The 18663-nt window shown below is 44.4% G+C and overlaps 1 protein-coding gene across 1 annotated transcript in view; it reads left to right on the top strand.

Annotated features, from left to right (window-relative positions):
• The window catches only part of LOC126475429 (uncharacterized), a 314386-nt gene that overhangs the window by 196611 nt on the left and 99112 nt on the right, over positions 1-18663 (top strand). Inside the window, exon 4 of the mRNA XM_050103279.1 lies at positions 4433-4576. Coding sequence (XP_049959236.1) covers positions 4433-4576 — 144 coding nt within the window. The remainder of the gene's footprint in view (positions 1-4432; positions 4577-18663) is intronic.

Raw genomic sequence — 18663 nt, forward strand, 5'->3', positions numbered from 1 at the left:
AAGAGCACGGACTTGAATCCGTTCTGCCTGGATACGAGGAACAGTTTTAATTGTCACCTCGAAAAACACAGGTTGATTTAAAAAAAGATTAGGTTTCACTTGTTTATTACAAACTATGAATAATAGAAACAAACTGCACATGTCATTGGATAGAGGTCGGTTCAAAGTTTCATCATAAATTTAGACAACATTGTCTGTGGAGTGCAGCGATCTGGCGCTAACTTTGATGAAAACAATAGTCAAGATTGCAATAAATTTTGTTTATTATGACCGGTTTTGGCTTACGTTAAAGCCACATTAAGATTTCTTGAGCCCCCTATGGCTTTTTACGCGATTCTACAAATCGTACAGTTTGTACTGCGTATCATACTGGTGTCACGTGGAAAACCGGGGAGGCACCAGCACCAGGCAAAGAGGGCCGAAGAGGATGACTCTAATGTAAGCTGAAACCGGTCATAAGAAACAAATGTTATTGCAATCTGGACTGTTGTTTTAACCAAAGTTTTATATTCGAATAGACACTATGCCATGCACTCGACATGAGCATCGTGCGTTGCTCGAGAAACATCGAAATGCTAGTCCACTTCATTCCAGATAAGAATCAACAGGTCCCTGTTTATGGAATCGACAGGTTCAACCATTCGATTTCCAGCTAGTGAAGACTGGTTACTGTAGGTGGGACAAGGAATCTGTCTTTTATGTACCCCCACAGAAAAAAAAATCGCTAAGTGTGATATCTGGTGATCCGGGAGGCCAAAAGCAATGAAAAAGACGTTTCTGGCAAGGGAAAAACCGGGTTTAGAAGCATCCACAATTTACGCAACAGATTTCAGCCGAGTAGCCATTCAGATCAGTAGTTTTCAGTGTTTGGTGACATTTTTGTACATTCGACTGATGGGCGATTTGCGAACTGTATTAACAAACGCAGCGTCAACAACGTGTTATAATTAAATACGGAATATTTTTTTAAGAACAAATGCACAAATTTGAATACACACAGTCCAGTCACAGTAAACTGTCCATCGCCTCTGTTCATCATCACAGATGGCAGGTGGTAGCACTAGCAGTGGACTGTATATAAAGCGTGTCGGCCGGAAGCAGAAAACAGTGCAGTCTTTTTCGTAACGCTGAAATGCACCGATTTATCTGACATCCAAAAGGGCATGATCATTGGCTTTCGGGCCAAGTGTGTAATCAACAACCGTTCAACGAAAGATGCTGCATATGGACCTCCACAGCAAGCACCTGGTTCATGCACCCATGCCGGCTGTTGTTCATCGACGAGGAAGGCTAGAATTTGCGTGCAAATACGGCAATTGGACGTCCACTGAATGGCGAAAGGTCGCCTTTTCTGGTGAATCACGTTTTAATTTCCATCGGACAGATGGCCTTCGGCGTGTACGTCGCAAAATGTCTGGAAGCAAACAGCCTGTAATGAAGACGGAGCGTTATGGTCTGGGAAATGTTTCCGTGGGTTTCCCTTGGTGATATCGTCAGTATGGAAGACACAATGGATAAACAAAAGCATGCATCTACCGTTCGGGACCATGTCCACCCCTACATGCAGTTTCTTTTTCCTTGGCACGATAGCATCTACCAGCAAGACAATGCAACGTGTCACGCAGCTCGCAGTGTACTCGTGTGATTCAAAGGTCACCAGGACGAGTTTACCGTACATCCCGGCCACCAAACTCATCGAATTTAAACCCAATCGATAATCTGTCAGACCATCTCGATTGTGTTGTTCGCGTCATGGATCCTCAAACGAGTAACCTAGCGCAGCCGGCCACGGCACTGGAGTCGGCATGGCTGCACACCCCTGTCCGTACCTTCCAGAACCTCATTGACTCTCTTTCTGCACGTCTCTCGAGGCAAAAGGTAGTTATTCACGCTTTTCACAGATGGTCGCGTTAATGTGACTTGGCAGTGTAGTTTTCAAACTACAGAAAATAGTCATAATAACGATAGTATCTGTTCCCATTGTCAAGATATGTCCAAAATGCTTAAGTACAGCACGTGAGTTGTTTACTATTCAGTTATGCAAGCCAAAAATAGCGTTGATAATTACCACACAAACAGCTCTGCCTGCGAGTGTGAAACAAGGTCTAGACCGAACTTGCATTTAGGAATAAAGAAATTACATAAACTCAAAGTAGCATTTTCTCCTAATAAATAAATTTATACAATAAATTATCTAAGGAGATTAAAAAGATTACTAAAATCAAACTATTTAAAAATATAGTTAAGAAGTACCTATTGACCACACACTCTGTGCTGTGAAGGATAACGCAAAGTAGGAGATGGATAAACACGTGAAACACAAGTACTCGGAAACAATAATAAGGTTAAGGTAGATCTGTCACTTCGCAACACATTTTCACGCTGTTTTGTTCCTGGAAAATCACATATCAAAACTCTGCAGTGGATGCTAATATCTTATCTGCTTTTCGAGACGAACATCTCACTCATTAGAGGACGATGCTCATTCAGTTATTTAGCCACGTAAACTGGAAGTTACGGTACACACAACTGAAATCAGACATCATTGTCGTGGTGCTAATGTCAGAAAATAGTCTGTGTGTTCTGAGTGTAGTGTGATCAGTCAATGTTGATGAGAGTGAATGAACAGTGTTGGACTAGCTTTCTAAATTATGAGATTGCGCTGTTTTAAACTGACCGGCCTTGGAGACCTCTAAACTGCATCTGGCCTTCTTGATTTTGGTTTTCCATGATTTACCTAAGGTATTCCAGGTAAGTGACGAGATAATTGCTACTGCAAAGCGTTTCCCATACAAATCAAATTACACCTTCCTGTATATACACTGGCTCACGAATAAATGAGACACCCAGAAGTGGAGGTGAAAAATTGGAAATTTGTGGTAAGTTCTATGGGACAAAGCTACTGAGGTCATCGGTCCCTAAGCTTGCACACTACTTCATCTAAATTAAACTAACTTACGCTAAGGACAACACACAGACCTACGCCCGAGGGAGGACTCGAACGTCCGACGTGGGGAGCCGCGCGAACCGTGACAAGGCGCCCAAGACCTCACGACTACCTCGCGCGGCCGTGGAGGAGGAAATGAAATGAATCTACACAGGTTGAGAGCGTATGTTATTTCAGTGATTACAGAATCGAATCTTGTTTTCAGACAAATTGGCAAAACAGCTCACTTATTAGTACAATGTGCAGCTGATCCAGATGATGCACTGATTACGTTGTGAAAGGTTTCTCTCCTGAGGCAAAGTGGCTCACAACTGTTGTAACTGGTCATTGACATCAAGCATACTGGCAATGGGATGGAGTGGAATTGACGTCCGAGATGATCTTGCTGGATATGAGAGTACCTCTGTCCCAAGCACACAGATCAAAGATACACGTACTTTTGTGTGTGGACGAGGACTGGCCTGTTGAAAAACGGCATCAGAATACTGTCGCATCAGACGTAAAAGGTGAGGACGCAGAATGTCTGTAGCTTACCGTTGTCCCGTCAAGGCCCCCTCAATAGCTAACGTCCGTGACCTGAGGTGATACCTGACGGTTGATGGTTCCAACACAGGAGTAACAGACTTGTGCCTCTCCGAAAAATTGGAGAATGGGACATCTCGTCAGATCACCGTTACGCTCGCCGACGATGTCATGTGAGGTAGTGCAGAACCGCAATTCATTGCTGGACACAATGTGACGCCAACCATCAGCCGTCCATGCGTCCTGGTTATGGGACTATTGCAAACGCAGCCCCATTCTTATTGTGAAGTTAATGGCAGTCTACACATGGGATGGTAATTCCCTAGTCCGTCTGCTGCTATTCTTCGACTAATGGTGCAGGATGACACAGAAGTTGCAAGGAGTCTATTATTTATTTTCGGATGGCAACCACAGGTGTGAAGGGGCTGCACAACACGGTGATCCTCTCTCGTGGTTGTCAGATGCGGTCGACCAGAACCTTGATGGTGTCTGTGACTGCCCGTACATTCCACGCAGTCCAACATCCAGCCACTGACGCGTCCGAATGCCCTCCAAATCTGGATATTGCACGATTCGAACAAACAGCCTAATGGGAACCCACAATGGGGCCCCTTTCGAGCTCCGTCTGGTGCTGATGGCGGCGTCTCACAGGAGTATTCGGCACCTCCGTGTCCTTCGCAGTGGTCACACGACATCTAACGCTGTCCACGACCCTCATATACCCTGCTTAGTAACAACGCTAAATACGAGCCCTAATGCACTTTGATGGCCCTTCTACCTGTCACAGGGAATTGCAACTCTTATCATTTACCTACCCACTTATGGTGTGTACGTGTATGACGTTATTTTGACATCCGTGCCTTCTGTGTATGTCAACTTTTTTTCAGGGAGTGTATGAATTACGCGCCATATTTTTGAACTGTAACATTACGACATGTCCAGTACCGTTGCATCTGCCCGCAGGCCTGGTGACGAACCGCCTGCTACGCTCCATGACGTACCGGATGGTCTCCGTCATCGGCGGACTCATGTTCACGGTCGGCGTCATGCTCACCGTGTTCGCCCGCAGCATGGTGCACATCGTCATCACCTACAGCATCATCGCTGGCAAGTCTCTCTCCAGTGTATATCTTTTATATTTTCCATGAGCTAAAATCTATTGTTCTAGTTTCTGTCTGTGAGAAAATGTATCTTTTATTAACTGAGACATTCATAACATTGGTTTGCTTTAATTAAAACTGGGTCTATAGTTTTATACAGAGGGGTCCAGAAAAATGTAGACACTCTCTGATAGTCAATATTAATGCAACAAAATGACATACCGTTAAAATTCTTACACGACGTGAAGTTTATGCGTTCAAAGCGACCCCCATTAGCAGCCAAACGCCGATGCCGCTGGACTGTTGATTGAAGTACAGCTGTCAGTGTTGCTGGTGTGACAGATGCGTATGACACTTCAACGGTTCCTTGTAGCTCCTTCGGTGTAGCTGGCTTCTGTTGATAAACTTCATTTTCCAAGGTCTCCCATAGGCAGAAGTCAGGAGGTATAAGGTCTGAAGACCGTGGTGGGTACTCGACAGCTTCTTTTCCATCTATCCCTCGTCCAGGCAGATTTTCACCCAAGTAGACTCTGACATCTCTGTGGTTGTGATCTGAGCGCGCCATCTTAGTGTAGGAAAAATCTTTCATTTGCACACGTCAGACCTTTTTTTATGCACACCGTGAACAATACCGTCGGCTTCAAATTTATCCCGAATACGATACTGTTACAAGTGTCGGTGGCCTAGTTCCGTATACATTACACCATTGCTGTTGCACTCCATCATGCTTTCGCGTTTCCAGTACCACTTCAGTATGGACTTGCGTTGCTCAAACGACAATCTTAGTTCATTTATTGCTGCACTGTCATCTGCTGGAAAACGCATGCCAAGATCTGTTGAGAAAAAAATGGACTACGCTACCGCGCAAAATTGGGGTCTAGTGAAGCAGGGGATACAACCCGTTGGCTTTGACCAATGACGTCAGAATTGGCCAGAGAGTATTTATTACACAGATGAAAGAGCTGACACGACTGTTCAGTAGCAAAGGAATGCGAGGGACGAAAAATATAGTTGACATATATCAAGGCAAGTAGTATTTTTACGTTAAGGATATCGCGTGTTTGTATCGTATTATTTCTGTGGAAAATGGATGGAAGTATTTGTAGCATAGAATACCTCACGTCATATATATATATATATATATATATATATATATATATATATATATATATATATATATATATGGGTTGTATCTCGAACCTCATTCCACCTGTATCGGTTAACTGAAGTACGGGATACAACTTAAGCGTACGTCGATTTCTTCGTTTTCGTTAGCAGTAATATCCTGTTGTTTAGTTGAACTATTTAGGTCAACTGAAGCACGGGATTCAAATTTTACATGTGTTGTTTCTTTCGCTTCCGCTACCACTAATACTATGCTCTTACGTAGACAGTTGTACTAACGATAGCAGGAGGACCTACGCACATAATATTTGTATTCCATACTTTTGTTGACCTATATACATGTACACTGCTAACGAAAACGTGGAAATGGACATACGTTACACATGCAACCTGTGCCTCAGTTGAACTACGCAAAGAAACAATAAGAAGACACACACACACACACAATTTCTATCCCGTACTTCACTATGGGGTATAATTGTCTTTCGCCTTCGATGCAAATAGTATCGACTGAAAGTTATAGTTTTGATCGCAGCCAGTGACAATAGTATCACATTCTTTAGTTGAGCTATATAGCTATACGCAACGTTTGTATCCTGCTCTCCAGTTAACATACACTCCTGGGAATGGAAAAAAGAACACATTGACACCGGTGTGTCAGACCCACCATACTTGCTCCCGACACTGCGAGAGGGCTGTACAAGCAATGATCACACGCACGGTACAGCGGACACACCAGGAACCGCGGTGTTGGCCGTCGAATGGCGCTAGCTGCGCAGCATTTGTGCACCGCCGCCGTCAGTGTCAGCCAGTTTGCCGTGGCATACGGAGCTCCATCGCAGTCTTTAACACTGGTAGCATGCCGCGACAGCGTGGACGTGAACCGTATGTGCAGTTGACGGACTTTGAGCGAGGGCGTATAGTGGGCATGCGGGAGGCCGGGTGGACGTACCGCCGAATTGCTCAACACGTGGGGCGTGAGGTCTCCACAGTACATCGATGTTGCCGCCAGTGGTCGGCGGAAGGTGCACGTGCCCGTCGACCTGGCACCGGACCGCAGCGACGCACGGATGCACGCCAAGACCGTAGGATCCTACGCAGTGCCGTAGGGGACCGCACCGCCACTTCCCAGCAAATTAGGGACACTGTTGCTCCTGGGGCATCGGCAAGGACCATTCGCAACAGTCTCCATGAAGCTGGGCTACGGTCCCGCACACCGTTAGGCCGTCTTCCGCTCACGCCCCAACATCGTGCAGCCCGCCTCCAGTGGTGTCGCGACAGGCGTGAATGGAGGGACGAATGGAGACGTGTCGTCTTCAGCGATGAGAGTCGCTTCTGCCTTGGTGCCAATGATGGTCGTATGCGTGTTTGGCGCCGTGCAGGTGAGCGCCACAATCAGGACTGCATACGACCGAGGCACACAGGGCCAACACCCGGCATCATGGTGTGAGGAGCGATCTCCTACACTGGCAGTACACCACTGGTGATGTCGAGGGGACACTGAATAGTGCACGGTACATCCAAACCGTCATCGAACCCATCGTTCTACCATTCCTAGACCGGCAAGGGAACTTGCTGTTCCAACAGGACAATGCACTTCCGCATGTATCCCGTGCCACCCAACGTGCTCTAGAAGGTGTAAGTCAACTACCCTGGCCAGCAAGATCTCCGGATCTGTCCCCCATTGAGCATGTTTGGGACTGGATGAAGCGTCGTCTCACGCGGTCTGCACGTCCAGCACGAACGCTGGTCCAACTGAGGCGCCAGGTGGAAATGGCATGGCAAGCCGTTCCACAGGACTACATCCAGCATCTCTACGATCGTCTCCATGGGAGAATAGCAGCCTGCATTGCTGCGAAAGGTGGATATACACTGTACTAGTGCCGACATTGTGCATGCTCTGTTGCCTGTGTCTATGTGCCTGTGGTTCTGTCAGTGTGATCATGTGATGTATCTGACCCCAGGAATGTGTCAATAAAGTTTCCCCTTCCTGGGACAATGAATTCACGGTGTTCTTATTTCAATTTCCAGGAGTGTATATAGGTAAATCTCATCAATGTTACATATGTCGTTCTTTTCGAATAGGTAGTGTCAATGTAAAGGTGAACTGGAGGACGGGATACAAATTTCAGTTGCGTCGGGCGTTTCGCCTCTAATATTGCTAGTACAGATTCGAAAAAATCGTACTGATGCTAGTGCTGGGAAACGAAAGATGAACAACAGCTGCGAAATTTCTATTACGTACTGGAGTACATGAAACCATACGTAATGGTGTAATACAGCATTGAAATACGTCAAAATACTCAAATGCAGTAAAATAAAAATAATGGGAAACTGAACTTACCTCACGGCAACTTCTTAAAAGAACCGAAGCTCGCCTAGAAAGACATCAACAAAAATCACATACCCACATACACAACAAACAAAACATGATGAACATATGAACACACACACACAGACACTCACATACAACCACCCCCCCCCCCCCCCCCTCTAATGTGAAATTAGCTAACATATTTCGGACGGTACATCTGCCCAACACGTTTAACAAAACATTTAAACGGGCAATATGTTTGGGGAATACTGCGCCTCCATGAATATTCGTCTAAGTGACTTTGAGGTGTGGAAATCCAGCGTTTCCCCTTCCCCTACAAGAGATTTCACAGTTGACCAATAACCCTCTACGCTATTTGTGCAAGCCCCTGTGGATAATTATCTGAACTCAATATTGTGATTAACTGCCGGCCGCGGTGGCCATGCGGTTCTAGGCGCTTCAGTCCGGAACCGCGCGACTGCTACGGACACAGGTTCGAATTCTGCCTCGGGCATGGATGTGTGTGATGTCCTTAGGTTAGTTAGGTTTAAGTAGTTCTAAGTTCTAGGGGACTGATGACCACAGCAGTTGAGTCCCATAGTGCTCAGAGCCATTTTTGAACCACCAGAGGTTCCCCCCTGTTGTACTTCCTTTTGCCAAAATGCGACTCGTCAATTTCAACCATAACACCCGCCCCCCGCCCCTCCTAACTGCTCCCTATATTTCATATTTCCCACAAACTTGTCAACAAAAAGAGTACCAATCCACAACTGTACGCTTACTCAGACGACATTCATGGACACGCAGCCACACAGGATATCTCAAACACCGACAGTACGTGGTTTCATAATGTCTCTCAAGGCGAGCTTAGATTTTTCGAATCACGGCCCTCGTCTAATGGACCTCCATAACCGATCTTTGCTGCATAGCCATACGAATAAGTCGTGAGTACTGCGACGAGATACACTTGTGAGGCGCATATGTTCGCCGCACTCACGACATGGAACATACTCGGCAACGAGACCACACATTTGTAAAAAACAAATCATGGGCAACATGTCCAGGCCCATAGCCTCTCTCAAATCATCCAGGTTCATCAGAACAGGTAAATCCATACCTACAAACGAAAACGAGATACTAAAAATTGTCCTGAAATAAGAAACTAATAGTCCAAATTACCTCAATATCGCTAAGAATGGAATTAAGTACCGAATGAATTTCAAACAACCAATTATTTAAATAAATGCACACGAAGAATATTTTGAGTTGTATGTAGCAATCTCTTTTAAAATCACATTCAATTATTTTAATGTACAATGATAGCACTTACCCGGAAGAATGCTCCATACAGATCACATGCAAAACAAACACACACACTTCTCTCCATTACCCTATTAACTAATTCTCGCTGCCTCAGGAAGTGTCCTGTCAACCCATGCCTTATTTCTGTCAAGTTACACCAATAAGTCTTCTTCGCAGCACGATTCAATACTTCTTTATTAGTTAGCCTGAAAAGAAGAAAATGTTTAGTGTTGTAAAAGGATTCAGAAAATTAGACGGGCAGATAAGATAAGAATAGAGGAGGCCAATAGTAGAAACGGCGAGGAAAGAAACATAGGGACTTCATCAACTACAATAAGGGACAGGACAAAATGTCGTGTGATTAGAATATCAAGTCAGAGCTCAGCGTATTGGCCCAGATGGTCCGATCGGGACGGACCCATCCCCATGTCATCCTCTGCAGATGGCGGCATTGGGATGCACTATGGTTAGAGTTGTGCTTTAGCTAACACACGGTTCGATAGTTCTGCTGAACTAAATAAATGACGTAGTACGTCATAGGACTACCGGTAGTATTGGTACCACTAGCAGGGAAAGAAACGTAAACGAATATGTAAAAGAGAAACTGTAAGCCGACGACTTCTCTTAGCCTTTTTGTTTATTTGGTTGTTTGTTTTGCGCGTAATTAGAACCACACATCATTCAGGTTAGTTCATCGAGTATCTTAATTTCTTACAGTATATGGACTGAATTTTATAAGTAATAAAAAATTTGTTGATCGCATAGTTTCTGCGCTTTTATATCACCAAAGAAATTGCTTTTGATGCAGATACGTAGAGTATACATATGCAAACTTAAATATATATATAATTATTGTTATTTCGTGCTCAGTAGAACGTTCTTCATTCTGATCTTAGGCATGAGTTTCCTGTTAATGTTGATAAACACGAAAGTTTTTTATGAATAACAGAAACGTTTTGAAGTGATGTTTGATATATTTTTGTTTTGCGGTTTCATTTGTTTTACATTTTTGTTGAGAACATTGCATTTTTTAGAGCTATATGACAACATTATACTGTTTTCTTTATTTTTACTACAACATCCCTATCTTTCATTTTACAAATCAACAATTTTCAAATAAAATCTGAATTAAATATTGAAAATTTCTATTTCGCTATAAATACTTGTTAGTTTTAAGTAAAACACCAGAGGATAACTGTGTGGAACAAAATGTTCTCTAGGTTGCCTGGTCCTTCATACAGTACATCCCTACTCAGTTTCTAGACGGCACAACGTTTCTGGTTTTTAGGGGATTCAAGGAAGACACTGATCACGTATGCAAAGAAAGCGATCGTTATGAGGTAACGACGCCTAACAGTCATGCAACACTCCTAATGTGCAGGTAATGCAGGTAAAAGTTCACCTGACCGAAGTTACTAAGAAAATTACCATAGTCTGCACTTACTTACGACAGTTTACGGTAGCCTACAGTAGTTTTACACCTCTAGATGTGGTGGTGATGGTGAGGGGGGGGGGGGCACAGGTTTAGCACAATCTTCTCCCAGCTGTTGTCCGCTTGCTATACCTTGGAGCTGCTACTTCTCACTCAAATAGCTTCTCAGTTGCGTCACGAGGTAGAGTGCACAACGTTACAACCCTGCAAACAAAACAAAAATCTCTTGCAGTAGCGCGAATCTAATCCAGGTTCTCTGCACAAGATTAGAATATAACTACGGAACAAATAATTCAAGACATATGGTGTAGGTGCTACTGTGAGAGGACGAAATTGGCACAACAGACGAAGCCGTGGTGTGCCACATCAAATCAGGTGGAAGACCAGAAATAAATTGATAAATAAATAAATAAAACTCGATCTGTGCATTAAATCTTCAGCATTCCTCTTCACCATTATGCTACTATTCTCTTCTTGACTCTGTTGTTTGTCAGTGTAAACTTACACTCCAAACGAATACCTTCAGGAAAGACTTTTCAACACTGATTTTAACATATTTCCCCTTATCAGGAAAGATTTTCTAGCTACTTCCAGTTTAAATTGTATGTCCTTTTTACTTCTGCTTTACTTTCAGTTACTTTGTTGCCCGAATATCCAAACTAGTCAACACCTTTTACGGTAACATTTTCTCATAATATTTCACCTGCACTATCTGATTGCGCTCCAATGTCCTTGTTTTGCTTTTAGCATAAGTACACATTTGTCCTTCAAATCACGTACAGATTTTGTCGAATGGGTTTGCAGGGTCCGTGGAGGTTCCATGTGTAGACGAATGCAAAAATTGTTGTTGCAGTGCACTCCCAAGTGGTTGCAGGCCCATAAAATTCTCAGAGAAGGGCTGAAACGTCTGGAGGTGTCATAAGTGTCAAAGATTGTCAAGAACGTCGCCTGTTGCTCATCGCACTGCAAACTGTCGTTTCTCACCGCGAAATGTATGGAAATCAATGCCTCAAAGGAAAGGATAATTTCATTGACGCCCTCTTATCACCCCTGAGGCCTTTTCGAGTCGGTTTTGAGCAGCAGTGTGTCTTAAATATTTTCCTCGGCCACCCGTAAGGAGACCGCGTAATTTCAAGGCTCAGCGTCGGTGTTCTGACCTCTATCGAGATGCGTCAAAAGAAGGTGTGAAATGTGTGTGAGAGGGAGTGTGACGACCTTCCCATCGTGTGATATATCCACGGTGGCGTTGGGGTGAGTTGTGGTGGAATTTGGTGCCAGTGTGACATCATTAACCCACCTTACACTTCGCATAAACTCATGAGCTCTGGCCTTTTTTTCGCATATGTCGACACATTGCTGTATGGAGCGTCGCCGGATGACGTCGCTGGACACTACGCTTTTGTGCCATTACAGAGAAAGGTTGTAGGCACCTTTAAGCCAGATTTCAAACTTATGCGTCGCAATGGAAGATAATTGCAAGGTTCCGAAAATATGATTCTTCAATTGTGTTTAGAGTTGCGCTCTACCAAAACTGCAGATCGGTAGTTTTGGTACAGTACATAAATGACGTAGTAAATGGCAGGATACGGGTAGTACTAGCAGCATTAGCAGAGGAAGAAATATGAACGTGTGAGTGAGAAATTGGAAACCGACGACTTCTCTTTGTTTTTTCTGTTTATCTGTTTTGCGCATGATTAGAACCGCGCATCATTCACTGTTAGTCCATTATGTACTTATATCGTCCGCCCCGATAGCTGAGTGGTCAGCGTGACGGATTGCCGTCCTACCGGCCCGGGTTCGATTCCCGGCTGGGTCGGGGAGTTTCTCCGCTCAGGGACTGGGTGTTGTGTTGTCTTTGTGATCATTTCATCCTCATCCGGCGCGCAGGTCGCCCAGTGTGGCGTCGAATGTAATAAGACCTGTACCAAGGCGGCCGGACCTGCCTCGCAAGGGGCCTCCCAGCCAATGTCGCCAAACGCTCATTTCATTTCCATGTAGTTATATCCACAAAAAATTGCATTTTATAAGCAAAAAAAAAAAAATATTGGCTGCTCGCGTAACTTCTGCGCATTTATGTAACCAAAACACTTTTGATGCAAGTACAGTTGAGAGGCACAAACACAAAAAAATCTATGTAATTATCGTTATTATCTTGTAATTAACAGAACTATCTTCATCGGGACAAAAAGTTTCCTGTTGTAACTAATAAGTTCGAAAGTTGTTTGGAAATAACAGAAATATGTTTTATATAAGCTCGACGTAGAAGTGAATCGATATTTGATACTTTTCTCTTCGATTTTGTTTTAATTTTACCTTTTTTTTGAAGAGATTGTGTTTCTTTAGCTCTGTATGATAAATCAGTATATTTTTGTATTTTTACTAGGACATTGCTTCTGTTCCACGTTACAAATCAACAATTTTCGAATAAAACCTGAATTAAACAATAATTTCAATTTTGCTATAAATACTGTTTATTTTTAAGTAGTAGCCATGAGAATAACTATGAGAGCAAAAATGTTCCGTAGATTATGGGGCGTTGACATATTCGCATTCGGTTCTCTACTTCCGGTTTCTAAGGGAATTTAGTAAGAAACTTATCGCATACGCAAACAAAGCGATCAAAATGAGATAAAGCCCAATAAGTATGCAACACACCTAACGTGCAGGTAACGCGGGTACGATATTTACTAATCAAAGCTATTGAGAAAACTACATTAGCCCACGCTTACTTACGATAGTCAGCGGTAGCCTAGGGCCGTTTTTTGTTGCACAATGTACATCCAAAACGAATGAATACATTGAGCTGCGGTTTTCTCTCGTGCCGTGTCTAACGGCACGGTTGTTTTCCCCGCCTCCAGGCAATCGTTTTGAGCAGAGCGTCGCGATGAAGCCACGAGAGCCTGGACGGCGTGGAACGTGATTGTCGCGTGCGCCACTGTGACCTGTCTGGTAGCAAGTACGGCCAGTTGACTGTGCAATCAGCTGCAGCAAGAGGACCCACCGTCTCCTAGAAGACAGCGCCGTCGGTGAGATGGACAGCCTGAGGCGCGTCGTCAAAGCCAGATTAGCGCGGCGACTGAGGTCCCCATACAGTCTGAAGGTGTTGGGGTCACTTGCTGCACGGAGACGAACGAGCGATTTCTGTGCAGAACCAACAGCGAGGGCATCGAGAAACTTGTCTGCTGCGGTACCATCAGCTAGACGTCACTAAGGTCTACGCCGATTATGGCCGCTTTAAGGACACAACAGCCTGGTGGAGCGTTGGTGTCTTTTCCCTGCCAGACAGATCCCGAAGTGGAGAAAGGGGTTCTGCATATCAAGAGGAAAACTACTTGAGTCTTTTCCAACTAACGGTTTCACAGTGATGGTTTTGTGGTTGATATAGTGTAGTACGTGGTATAAGAGTGGTCCATTAGGCGGGTTTATTGGCAACAAATCCTGCTCGAAACTCTGTGGTTGTTGTGTAACAAGTTCCTGTTGTTTACTGATGACACACAGGAGTACAGTTACGTGCTCTGTGATCTAGAGCAGATCTCTCTGTTAATTACATACTGCGAGCGCGATTAATGATATTAATACTAAAGTGTTTCGTTTAAACTACTGTGTGAGAGTGAAGTGAATGCACCTTGTTACTTGCTCTACGTGAATAATCAGTTGTTTGTGTCACTGTGTAAGAATGTATTGTGATATACAGTTAGATAGTTTGATTGAGAGTTGTGTGTAGATTTTTGTGGTAACAGTATGGTGAGAGTAGTGGTAGTAGTAGTAGTAGACCATTGTGTAGTTGTATGTCATGATCCTAGTTAAGTCTGAAGGTCATCTTGACTTTTAGTGCAAAAATTGTTTCACATTTGATGACTGGTTATTGTAAATTGTTAATTTTGTTGCCTGGTTGTGTATATTATCACAAAGGTTGGATTTTTTTGTTTTACTAGCCTTTTCCGAGCAGATTCGCTTGCGTACGCTTTTTGCACATATACTAAACATATCTTTTCCTTCCTCTCTCTGTAGCCACCTCTTCCTTTCTCTGTCTGACGACCTCATGCTCCCAACCCTATCCGCCATTTCCTCCTCCCCACTTCTCTGTCTCTCTGTCTGCTCCTCCACTCTCCCTGTCCAGTTCCTCCTCCCCTAAGTCTATAACTGCTCTATAAATCTCAATCGACCTCCAGCCATGCTCATCAGATCATGTAGCCCATGCATTAGTTCAATAAAGTAAGACAATACTACTCCACTATGCCTGTCATGTACAGTAACAAATACGTCCGGGTCCAGAAAACCGTATATTGTCCCTGCACCTTGGTTGTCCTGCAAAGCGGGTTGATTTGGTAGATCGATACTGTTCCCAGACAGCATGCCTGTCATCCAGGGCAGCATATACGCCAGAGGTGGCAAAAAAGAATTTGTCATTATCGCCACTACCACTGGAGCTTGGAGATCATAAACCACACAATGCTGATACTCTTGAGGCTTGCCCATTCTGTACCAAAATCGGTTGAAATCCACTCAGAGTTTAGGGAGGAGATTCAGGATATACACAGAGACATATACACTTTGCTTTATACATATAACAGATTTAATAGTAGACTTTTTGTATTGATTTTGTGGAGCCCTACTTAAGAAGCCTAATAAGTATGCAACACACCTAACACACAGGTAACGCTGGTACGATATTAACTGATCAAAGCTACTGAGAAAACTACCGTAGCCTACGCTTACTTACATCGGTTTGTTGCAGGATTCCCGAACATATTCTCAGTTCGAATATAATGAATTTCCTTGAGACAGAGAAGTTTCTGTTCATGCAGCAGCACGGTATTAGAAAGCATCGCTCCTGCGAAACGCAACTCGCCCTTTTTTCACATGCTATCTTGGGAACCATGGATGAAGGGTGTCAGACGGATGCCATATTCCTTGACTTCCGGAAAGCGTTTGACTCGGTGCCCCACTGCCGACTCCTAACTAAGGTACGAGGATATGGGATTGGTTCCCAAGTATGTGAGTGGCTCGAAGACTTCTTAAGTAATAGAACCCAGTACGTTGTCCTCGACGGTGAGTATTCATCGGAGGTGAGGGTATCATCTGGAGTGCCCCAGGGAAGTGTGGTAAGTCCGCTGTTGTTTTCTATATACAAAAATGATCTTTTGGATAGGGTGGATAGCAATGTGCGGCTGTTTGCTGATGATGCCGTGGTGAACGGGAAGGTGTCGTCGTTGAGTGACTGTAGGAGGATACAAGGTGACTTGGACAGGATTTGTGATTGGTGTAAGGAATGGCAGCTAACTCTAAATAGGGATAAATGTAAATTAATGCAGATGAATAGGAAAAAGAATCCCGTAATGTTTGAATACTCCATTAGTAGTGTAGCGCTTGACACAGTCACGTCGATAAAATATTTGGACGTAATATTGCAGAGCGATATGAAATGGGACAAGCATGTAATGGCAGTTGTGGGGAAGGCGGATAGTCGTCTTCGGTTCATTGGTAGAATTTTGGAAAGATGTGGTTCATCTGTAAGGGAGACCGATTATAAAACAATAATACGACCTATTCTTGAATACTGATCGAGCGTTTGGGGTCCCTATCAGGTCGAATTGAAGGAGGATATAGAAGGAATTCAGAGGCGGGCTGCTAGATTTGTTACTGGTAGGTTTGATCATCACGCGAGTGTTACAGAAATGCTTCAGGAACTCTGGAGGAAAGTAGGTGCTCTTTTCTTGAATCGCTACTGAGGAAATTTAGAGAACCAGCATTTGAGGCTGACTGCAGTACAATTTTACTGCCGCCGACTTATATTTCGCGGAAAGACCACAAAGATAAGATAAGAGAGATTAGGGCTCGTACAGAGGCATATAGGCAGTCATTTTTCCGTCGTTCTGTTTGGGAGTGGAACAGGGAGAGAAGATGCTAATTGTGGTACGAGGAACCCTCCGCCACGCACCGTAGGTATGTAGATGAAATGTAGAAGAATCTCTTTGAGCTACAGAAATACACTGATGAAAAAAATCGCTGCACCAAAAAATAATTAATGTAGAGTAATGACATTTCTGGGTAACATCTCTAACTGATTAATGTTGCAATGTCTCAGGTTAATTTAAACATGAGATAAGCCATTGCGAATGTGAAATTCTTGTACACTAACAGACGGTGTACTCGCCAGAATTTCGAACGCAAGCATGCCTGATCGAGCTGGCCAAGGCAACATTCCGACACTCTGTAGAGCATGATGGCTCACAACAGCAGTTTGCAGCCGAGCGTTATCCTGTTGGGAGACACCCCCTGTAATGCTGTTCATGAACGGCAGCATAATAGGTCTAATCACCAGGTTGACGCCCTAATTTGCGATCAGGCTGCGTGGGATAACCACGAGAGCGCTCTTACTGTCATACTAAATCGTACCCCAGGCCATAACTTCAGTTGTAGGTCCAGTGTGTCTAACACACAGACAGGTTGGTTGCACGACCCCAACTGGTCTCATTCTAATCAACACACATCCTTCACTAGCACTGAGGCAAAACTGGCTGTCATCAGAAAACACAACAGACCTCCACCCTGCCCTCCAATGAGTTCTCACTTGACACCACTGAAGTCGCAAATGTTTGTGGTTTGGAGTCAGTGGAATGCACACTACAGGACATCTGACTGGAATCGGTTCTTGAAGAAACTGATTTGTACCAGTTCTTTGTGTCACTGTGGTGCCAACTGCTGCTGCAGCTGCAGTGGGATGCGGCAGAGCCATACACTGTACACGACGGTCTTCAGTGTGGGCCGAGCCGAGCCGGCAAAGCGCGTTGCGTGCAGGGGAGCACGCAGCGCTGCTGGGCGGGGCGATTGCCTGGCCTCTTTAGGCCTTCTTCTCGGTCTTCTTTGGCAGCAGGACGGCCTGGATGTTGGGCAGGACACCACCCTGTGCGATGGTGACGCCCGACAGGAGCTTGTTGAGCTCCTCGTCGTTGCGGATGGCAAGCTGCAGGTGGCGCGGGATGATGCGCGTCTTCTTGTTGTCGCGGGCCGCGTTTCCGGCCAGCTCGAGCACCTCAGCCGCGAGGTACTCCATGACGGCGGCGAGTTAGACGGGCGCCCCGGCGCCGACGCGCTCGGCGTAGTTTCCCTTGCGCAGGAGGCGGTGGATTCTGCCGACCGGGAACTGGAGCCCAGCCCTGCTTCAGCGGGACTTTGACTTGCCCTTGACTTTGCCTCCCTTTCCGCGTCCGGACATCGCGATGGGCTAGCGACGGTGCAAAACGAAACGAAACGAAACGAACGGTGCGAGCCGTCCAGAGCCTGGTCTTCTTACGATTGCACATTCCCGTGATTAACGCTCGCAGCAATTATGTACAGTGACTACTTTCTTGCGATGTCTTCCTGCAATATCGGAAAAAGGACATCCAGCTGCTCGTAGACCTATTACGTGATAATAGGGTCTATGTCACCTTAAAGGCATTCTTGACTAACATCAACTCACTACATCCAGTCATAAAGATTGATGAAACAGTTAATACCATTAAGCAACATATTGCTTCTTTCCGAGTAGAAACAGTCATTATGTGTTAAAAGAATCAAGTAAAGTATACCTCGCAGAGGTAGTAGGTATAAGTAAAATGTTCAATTTATTCAAAGAGGCTTACTCAACAGTTAAGGCCTCTTATGAAACATACACACACATATTTAATACGAACTTCAATATTTCATTTGGATATAAGCGCACCCGTAACGAATATACAGCCAACATGAAATACTTGGAAGTGGAAAAAAAAGTGCACCGAAGTAGCAGAAGTAAAAGATATTGAAAAAAATTGAAGAATTTGAAAACTTTACACGATTATCACAAATTGCAAGCCAACACATTTTGTGAGAGAAAGAAAAAGCTAAGGAGGAAAGTCGAAAGACCATGGAAAAGGAAGGCATGTGTATGGAGTTT

This window comes from Schistocerca serialis, chromosome 4, assembly GCF_023864345.2.
Source record: "Schistocerca serialis cubense isolate TAMUIC-IGC-003099 chromosome 4, iqSchSeri2.2, whole genome shotgun sequence".
NCBI classification, from domain to species: Eukaryota; Metazoa; Arthropoda; class Insecta; order Orthoptera; family Acrididae; genus Schistocerca; species Schistocerca serialis.